The 9620-nt window shown below is 38.6% G+C and overlaps 1 protein-coding gene across 1 annotated transcript; it reads right to left on the bottom strand.

Moving 5' to 3' along the window:
- Window positions 1–858: 858 nt before the first annotated feature.
- LOC140831423 (uncharacterized) lies at window positions 859–5555 on the bottom strand. The gene is made up of 8 exons (XM_073195177.1): window positions 4862–5555; window positions 4491–4606; window positions 3239–4265; window positions 2423–2671; window positions 2070–2249; window positions 1857–1908; window positions 1706–1775; window positions 859–933 (listed from the first exon to the last, which is right to left on the bottom strand). Exons 1-8 carry the CDS (start codon window positions 5553–5555, stop codon window positions 859–861), a joined length of 2463 nt encoding a protein of 820 aa, XP_073051278.1.
- Between the last annotated feature and the right edge of the window lie 4065 nt (window positions 5556–9620).

Raw genomic sequence — 9620 nt, 5'->3', positions numbered from 1 at the left:
CGCCCCTACTCAAGAACACATATCTTCAATAAAATCATAATTTCTCCAACACATATTGAAACAACCCATTCCCATGACATTTAAATTAAGTAATTAACATACGCGGAAGCATTAACTTTTAAAAGGGAAAGAACAATATATCCTTTACATCATAAACATAATTCATACATATATATATAAACGTTCATGAAATGTTCTCGAACACATGACAACAAACCAACACATTCAACCAAATACATGATGTTTTTAAAACTTCACATGTGTTCACTCGTTCCCAAATAAAAGAAACATGATAAAGGTCTTTCCCTTGGCATTCTATATGACTTCTTCTGCCTCGAACAATCCATTTCAGCTCTTTTTATCACCTGCATCACATGACATAACTGGAATGAGAATAATCTCAGTAAGTAAGAAGCTGTACATAGCAATTACATATACATAGCTTGGCTTAGATCATGGCTGTGGCAATGACAATAACGAATGAATCATAAATCTCAAATCAATGTAAAGGGTATCATATAATGAATTAAAGGAAGGAAATGACAGTTCTATGACCTGTGACCTGTGACCTGTGGCAAGTATCTCTTTGATATAAATATCAAAACTGTGAGAGATACTTCGTAATCATGTGATTGGCCAATGACATGCATGAATTACTATCATTCCTTGGCTTTAATTATAGGAAATTTCATTGAGGCAATATATCAAACACTTGGTAGGCACAATAGTATATTAGCTCCTTAATCAATGAATTCAATGGTAATCTTTGAACAATAAGTATATATAACAATATACATATCAATTATATGCCAATGGAAGGAGCTAATGAACAATAATATGGCTTGATACATATATCAATCATGTGAGCACAAAGGAAAAGCTTTCACTTACAACCAACAAGTAAATGATGGCTATGGGACCTTGATTGAATTCCTACAAGCATCAATACAATGATAATCAACAATTAACACCACTAATCCAATGAATCATAAACCTCAACTTCACCCTTCATCCATTCAAACTCTTCCAATCCCAAGAAGTAATCAAACCCTTACCTTGTAGCTTGAAGTTGAGGAAGAATAAGCTAAGAATTCTATTAGGCTTCCTTAACTTCAAGTATAATTTGGAGGAAAGAAAATCTTTGAAGGGAGGGAGAAAGCTTGAACGATAGAGAGAAGGGAATGAATGAAGAGAAATCCCTAGAATCACATTAAAAAACCCCAAAATCCATCAAAAACGTGTTTTCGGCCATAGACACGGACCCCGTGCCCCCTTCCGTGTATAGGTCCGTGTACAAACTGTAAATCACTTATTTTTCGTGACACGACCCGGACCCCGTCTAGGGGTCCGTGTACCCACTGCCAGGGGCCAAAACTGAAATTTTTCTTCCGAATTAGCCAAAGTGGTAAACATGAAAGTTGTAGCCCTATGTGTTTTCTTGAAGCTCCGCAAAATTCAGATCATTTGGATATCGGAGTCAAGAGTTATGCCCATTCTCCCAACATGTGTCAGTGCAGGGACAACGAAACACACGACACACTTCGGGCCACTTTTGGCTCGTCTTCCCTAATGATTTAAACAAAACTCAAAATAAGAAAGTTATAGCCTTATATCTTATCTTTCTAATGCAATTGGCCTCATGCCATTTGGATCAATATCCCATTCATTATGCTAAAAACCGTAACAAATACCAAAATTTTCATACCGTTTCTGCACCCCAATTACCTATTTGGCTCAAACCATCCAAACCATCAATCCAACTCCCAACATTATACCTTCACAACAATAACAACTCCTCAAATACACAACCATCAACTTAACCATACCAAAACCATACAATAAATAACCATGAATACAATACAATAACCATATTGATGCTATAGCATGAAATATCAACCTTTCCATCAACTATACTCATAAACCATAAAAATAACCATGATCAATAATAACTTAACCATATATCCATAATACCAAACCATAGAATAACATTGTTGACATTAGAAGGATAAAAGGTTGGGATATTACAATCTCCCCTCCTTATAAAAATTTCGTCCCCGGAATTTGCTTACCGTCGAATAAATTCGGATAACGATGTTTCATTTCTTCTTCTGGTTCCCATGTAGCCTCTTCAATAACTTGATTACGCCATAGGACTTTCACAAGTCCAATTTCTTTGTTCCTTAATGCTTTAACTTTGCGATCAAGAATTTGAATCGGCACTTCCTTGTAGCTTAGGTTAGGTAAAAGATCTAATGATTCATGTCGAAGAACATGCGATGATTGGGAAGGTATTTACGTAGCATAGAAACATGAAATACGTTGTGAACTCTATCCAAGTCCGGTGGTAATGCAAGACGATAGGCTCGATCTCCAATCTTATCAAGAATTTCAAAAGGTCCAATGTATCGAGGACTTAACTTACCTTTCTTACCAAATCGCATAACTCCCTTGAAAGGAGCTATTTTAATAAAAACATGATCGACAACCTCGAAAATCAAAGGCCGTCGTCGAACATCGACATAACTCTTCTGTCTAGACTGAGCGGTCTTCATTCGCTCTTGGATCAATGCCACAACATCTGCTGTTTGTTGAACCAACTCCGGGCTCAACATCTTCCTTTCACCTACCTCTTCCCAATAAAGAGGAGATCGGCACTTCCTTCCATATAAAGCTTCATAAGGTGCCATGCCAATAGAAGACTGGAAACTGTTATTATACGTGAACTCTACCAAAGGCAACTTAGAATCCCAACTTCCCGGGAAATCAATCGTACAAGCCCTTAGCATATCCTCCAAAATTTGGATTACCCTTTCTGATTGACCGTCGCTTTGAGGATGGTATGCGGTACTGAAAGCCAATTTCGTTCCCAAGGCTCGATGCAAACTCTTCCAAAACTCTGATGTAAACCTTGGATCACGATCAGAAACTATCGACACCGGTATTCCATGAAGTCGCACAATCTCTTGAATATACGCCTCAGCATATTGGTTCATAGAATACGTTGTCTTGACAGGAAGAAAATGCGATGATTTGGTCAAACGATCCACAATCACCCAAATCGAATTGAAGCCTTTCTGAGTCCTTGGCAATCCAACAACGAAATCCATGGTTATGTGTTCCCACTTCCATTACGGTATAGGCAAGGATTGCAACAACCCCGCCGGTCTTTGATGCTCAATCTTAACCTGCTGACAGGTTAGACATTCAGAAACGAATAACATTATATCTTTCTTCATACCGGGCCACCAGTAAAGACGTCGAAGATCTTGGTACATCTTGGTACTACCGGGATGTACAGAATATGGCGCAGTATGAGCTTCAAGAAGTACCTCTTTTCGAATGTCATCACCCATAGGAACACATATCCTGCTTTGAAAGGTCAACAAACCATCACGATTTAACCCAAACTCAGAAACACCTGACAGATCACTTTTCCTCTTCAACTCTAATAACTGAGCATCCAATTGTTGTTCCTTCAAAATTCTATCAAATAAAGTTGAGTGAAGAACCAGAGCAGACAATCGAGCAACTGTACCTGAAGATACCAAATTAATCTCATTTCTTTGTAAATCAAGCAACAAGAGTTTAGAAATCATGGAACCCAATAATGAACTCGATTTGCGACTCAAAGCATCCGCAACCACATTAGCTTTTCCAGGATGATCGCTAATGGTGCAATCGTAATCTTTTACCAGTTCCAACCATCTCCGCTGCCGCATATTCAATTCTTTCTGCGAAAACAAATAACTCAAACTTTTGTGATCTGTAAATATTTCACATTTCTCACCATAAAGATAGTGCCGCCAAATTTTTAAAGCAAAAACCACAGCCGCCAACTCCAAATCATGAGTGGGATAACTCTTCTCGTAGTCCTTCAACTGACGAGAAGCATAAGCTATCACTTTCTCACGCTGCATCAATACGGCACCTAACCCCTGCTTAGAAGCATCTGTATAAACAACAAAATCTTCAGTACCACAAGGAAGTACTAAAACAGGGGCAGAAGTCAACTTATCTTTCAATGTTTGGAAGGCTTGTTGGCACTCAATAGTCCATTCAAACTTGGTAGCCTTCCGTGTCAAACTTGTCAATGGCAAAGCTATCTTTGAAAAGTCTGCTATGAACCTACGGTAATACCCTGCCAAACCAAGAAAACTTCTTACTTCTGAGACTGTCTTGGGAATAGACCATTGCTTAATGGACTCAATCTTGGATGGATCAACAAATATTCCTTCTTTTGAAACAATATGGCCCAAAAATGCCACCTGCTCTAACCAGAACTCGCATTACTTTAACTTGGCATACAATTGTGCATCCCTCAACAGCTGCAACACAATCCTCAAATGCTCACGATGAAGTTCTCGTGTCTGTGAGTAGATCAAGATGTCATCAATAAAAACAATGACAAAAGTATCCAAATACGGCTTAAAGACACGATTCATCAAATCCATAAAAACTGAAGGAGCATTGGTTAGCCCGAACGACATCACCAAAAATTCATAATGGCCATATCTCGTTCTAAATGCAGTCTTTGGTATGTCCTCCTTTTTCACCTTCAGTTGATGGTAACCGGACCGAAGGTCGATCTTTGAAAATATTGCTGCTCCTTGCAATTGATCAAACAAATCATCAATACGTGGCAAAGGATATTTATTCTTAACGGTTACCTTGTTAAGTTCTCGGTAGTCGATACATAACCTCAATGATCCGTCCTTCTTTTTCACAAATAACACCGGAGCTCCCCAAGGCGAAGAACTCGGACGGATAAAACCTTTATCTAATAGCTCATGCAACTGATTCTTTAATTCTTTTATCTCAGTTGGGGCCATTTTGTACGGAGCCTTAGAGATTGGAGTTGTACCTGGAATTAAATCAATAACAAACTCCACCTCTCGATCTGGTGGTAATCCAGGCACATCATCAGCAAACACGTCAGGATAATCTTGAACCACATCAATATCCAGTAATTGCAAATTTCTTTCCTTTCGCACATCAACCACTGAAGCTAGAAAACCCATACAACCTTTGTGAAACAATTTATTGGCTTGCAGACAAGAGATAATGGGAATACTCATGGAAGAGCCTAGACCAACAAACACATCACTATCATGGTCATCGGCTAAAAACTTTACAGTCTTTTCCACACAATCAATTACCGCACAATAAGCAGATAACCAATCCATCCCCAAAATAACATCAAATGCAACCATTGGAATAACAATAAGATCAGCAAACAGTAATCTATTACCCACTTGTACAGGACATGCCTTGATAATATTAGTGGGACAAATTTCATCCCCAGAGGGCAACACAATATTGAAGTGTAATGGCATAACAGTAGGTTCAACAGATATAGAATGCATAAACACTTCAGACATAAAAGAATGGATTGCACCAGTGTCAATCAATGTAATTTCTTCTTTGCCGTAGATTAAAATATTACCTGATATCACAGCAGAATCAGGATTAACACTTTCCTTCGTCATAGCAAAAATTCTGCCTTGGACTTTTCCTTTGCCTGAGGAGAGAGGACATTTCAATGCCGTGTGCCCCATCTCTTTGCATCTAAAACATCGTCCACTACCCACCAAACACTCACCCTTGTGTGGCTTTCCACACTTAGGACATACCGGTCGCTCAATATCAGAAGAAGGCACAGGAGGTTTAGAGCGCTACTCCAACTTTCCTTTCCCTTTGAAACCGCCTCGACCAGAAGAACTTGCACCTTGACCCCTAGCTTGAAAATTTTGTCTTCTCAACTGCCTTTCCTTTTCAATCTCTTGCTCATCAAGTTCAGCTAGCAGTGCCCTTTCAACAATATCTTGATAAGAAACCACTTTAGCCATGTGAACATCTCGTCGAATCTCGGGTCTCAAGCCGCGAATAAAGTGCTCTCCTTTATCATTCTCGGCGATGAAAGGCACAAAGACACAACCTTCTTCAAATTTGAGAGTATACTCATTGACAGTCATGGCAGCTTGTCGCAACTCGAGAAATTCTTTCATCTTCTTTGCTTTAACCTCTAGAGTAAAATATTTGGTGTAGAATAGCTCTTTGAATGCATCCCACTTCAATTCACGAACATTCACTGTAACTTTGGTGGCTTCCCACCAAATACATGTTGCTTTGACTAACATAAAGACGGCACAACTAACCTTGTCTTGTTCATTGAACTTCAGATAGTCGAAGATGGCCTCCAAAGACTTGATCCATTCTAGAGCAACTAATGGATCAGAACCACCAACAAAATCAGGAGGGTTCATTCTTCTAAAACGATCATAAGAACCATCCTCGGAACTTTCTGTTGTGCCTAGAACTCTACCACGACCATGACCCTGAGTCGAGGTGTGCATGCTCAATAACTGTTGGATTTGCTCACCGTGAACCTTTGCTTGCTCTTTCAATAGCTTACTAAACTCATCAACAACCTTCACTGTCTTATCAGTAGAAGAGGTCCTATCATCCCCTTCTATATTCTTTCTCTTGGGAGGCATATTCTACACATATGCTCACTTTAACAATGGATAGGAAGAAAGAATACATTAATAACAATAAAATAGAATCAATTCTCAAAGTTAAAATCAATAGATGCAGGATCGAAAACATACCGGATTGTCCTTGGTAGAAGAAGTCATATATGGTCCAAGAACTTTCGCTCTGATACCAATTGAAACAACCCATTCCCATGACATTTAAATTAAGTAATTAACATACGCGGAAGCATTAACTTTTAAAAGGGAAAGAACAATATATCCTTTACATCATAAACATAATTCATACATATATATATAAACGTTCATGAAATGTTCTCGAACACATGACAACAAACCAACACATTCAACCAAATACATGATGTTTTTAAAACTTCACATGTGTTCACTCGTTCCCAAATAAAAGAAACATGATAAAGGTCTTTCCCTTGGCATTCTATATGACTTCTTCTGCCTCGAACAATCCATTTCAGCTCTTTTTATCACCTGCATCACATGACATAACTGGAATGAGAATAATCTCAGTAAGTAAGAAGCTGTACATAGCAATTACATATACATAGCTTGGCTTAGATCATGGCTGTGGCAATGGCAATAACGAATGAATCATAAATCTCAAATCAATGTAAAGGGTATCATATAATGAATTAAAGGAAAGAAATGACAGTTCTATGACCTGTGACCTGTGACCTGTGGCAAGTATCTCTTTGATATAAATATCAAAACTGTGAGAGATACTTCATAATCATGTGATTGGCCAATGACATGCATGAATTACTATCATTCCTTGGCTTTAATTATAGGAAATTTCATTGAGGCAATATATCAAACACTTGGTAGGCACAATAGTATATTAGCTCCTTAATCAATGAATTCAATGGTAATATTTGAACAATAAGTATATATAACAATATACATATCAATTATATGTCAATGGAAGGAGCTAATGAACAATAATATGGCTTGATACATATATCAATCATGTGAGCACAAAGGAAAAGCTTTCACTTACAACCAACAAGTAAATGATGGCTATGGGACCTTGATTGAATTCCTACAAGCATCAATACAATGATAATCAACAATTAACACAACTAATCCAATGAATCATAAACCTCAACTTCACCCTGCATCCATTCAAACTCTTCCAATCCCAAGAAATAATCAAACCCTTACCTTGTAGCTTGAAGTTGAGGTAGAATAAGCTAAGAATTCTATTAGGCTTCCTTAACTTGAAGTATAATTTGGAGGAAAGAAAATCTTTGAAGGGAGGGAGAAAGCTTGAACGATAGAGAGAAGGGAATGAATGAAGAGAAATCCCTAGAATCACATTAAAAAACCCCAAAATCCATCAAAAACGTGTTTTATGCCATAGACATGGACCCCGTGCCCCCCTCCGTGTATAGGTCCGTGTTCAAACTGTAAATCACTTATTTTTCGTTGCACGACCCGGACCCCGTGTAGGGGTCCGTGTAAGGGTCCGTGTACCCACTGCCAGGGGCCAAAACTGCAATTTTTCTTCCGAATTAGCCAAAGTGGTAAACATGAAAGTTGTAGCCCTATGTGTATTCTTGAAGCTCCCCAAATTTCCGATCATTTGGATATCGGAGTCAAGAGTTATGCCCATTCTCCCAACATGCGTCAGTGTAGGGACAATGAAACACACGACACACTTCGGGCCACTTTTGGCTCGTCTTCCCTAATGATTTAAACAAAACTCTAAATAAGAAAGTTATAGCCTTATATCTTATCTTTCTAATGCAATTGGCCTCATGCCATTTGGATCAATATCCCATTCATTATGCTAAAAACCGTAACAAATACCAAAATTTTCATACCGTTTCTGCACCCCAATTACCTATTTGGCTCAAACCATCCAAACCATCAATCCAACTCCCAACATTATACCTTCACAACAATAACAACTCCTCAAATACACAACCATCAACTTAACCATACCAAAACCATACAATAAATAACCATGAATACAATACAATAACCATATTGATGCTATAACATGAAATATCAACCTTTCCATCAACTATACTCATAAACCATAAAAATAACCATGATCAATAATAACTTAACCATATATCCATAATACCAAACCATAGAATAACATTGTTGACATTAGAAGGATAAAAGGTTGGGATATTACACATATATTTTGAGACATGCTGGAAATGAACAATACTTACATCCTTAGCTAGCTCTTGTTGTAAGGATCACAATTCCGGGCTCGGAATTAAAATCGGATCTCTAGATCTTGCACAATATAATTTCTAAAGAATCAAGAACTTGAAGGAAACAAGGGAAGTTCTCGGGCTCTCAGCTGCTGAATGAAGACAATGAATCAACACCAATATGTATATATATACCCTGCCAAGTCTCAACATAAAAATCGAAGGTGGCATTTCGCATGCAGCACCGTGGGTGCGGTGAGTTCCTTAGCGCGGGTGCGCTCATGCTTCGGCTGCAATTCCATTTTCTCAATTTAATGACCGCGGGTGCGGTGCCATACAAGACCGCGGGTGCGGTATGGTTTCGAATAAAATTCTTGTTTTCTATCCCTGCACCGCGGGTGCGGTGGCTTTTACAGTGCAGGTGCGGTGTAGCATCGGCCATGCTTCACAATTCTGATTTAAATGTCATGCATTCTCATAGCTTCAAATCTAACATCAATGACAACTGATAATTCTCGAGCCTTATATTTCTCCCCCTCTTAAAGAGGAGTTCGTCCTCGAACTCATAAACTAGTAATCATGCAAGTATATACAAAACAGTATAATCAAAACTGAAAGGAAGATTCACATCATATGAATAGCTCGGGATGCCTCTGTCTCATCTCAGACTCTGTTTCCCAAGTTGCTTCCTCGATGCCATGACGACTCCATTGAACCTTCACAAGCGGAATGGTCTTGGTTCTAAGTTGTTTCTCTTTCCGATCAAGAATCTGTATTGGTCTTTCAACATAGCTCAGAGTCTGATCTAGCTCGGTTTCGTCAGGTTGAATGACATGAGAATCATCTGGTATATATTTACGCAACATCGATACATGAAATATGTCATGTATCCCCGACAGAGAAGGAGGAAGAGCAAGTCTGTAAGCTCGATCGCCAATCTTCTCAA

Source organism: Primulina eburnea, chromosome 5 (assembly GCF_022965805.1).
Source record: "Primulina eburnea isolate SZY01 chromosome 5, ASM2296580v1, whole genome shotgun sequence".
Taxonomy (NCBI): domain Eukaryota; kingdom Viridiplantae; phylum Streptophyta; class Magnoliopsida; order Lamiales; family Gesneriaceae; genus Primulina; species Primulina eburnea.
The sequence above is the reverse complement of the archived record's forward strand: the minus strand, read 5'-3'. Positions and strand labels throughout refer to the sequence as shown.

Excerpts from the sequence above, each read along its gene's own strand:
- LOC140831423 (XM_073195177.1), bottom strand. The coding sequence starts at position 5,555 with ATGGGGCACACGGCATTGAAATGTCCTCTCTCCTCAGGCAAAGGAAAA. Across the intron at positions 4,266-4,490 it reads ATGGCCATTATGAATTTTTG|GTGGCATTTTTGGGCCATAT; the intron begins GTGATGTCGTTC and ends TGGTTAGAGCAG. Across the intron at positions 2,250-2,422 it reads TATGCGATTTGGTAAGAAAG|ATCTTTTACCTAACCTAAGC; the intron begins GTAAGTTAAGTC and ends ATGAATCATTAG.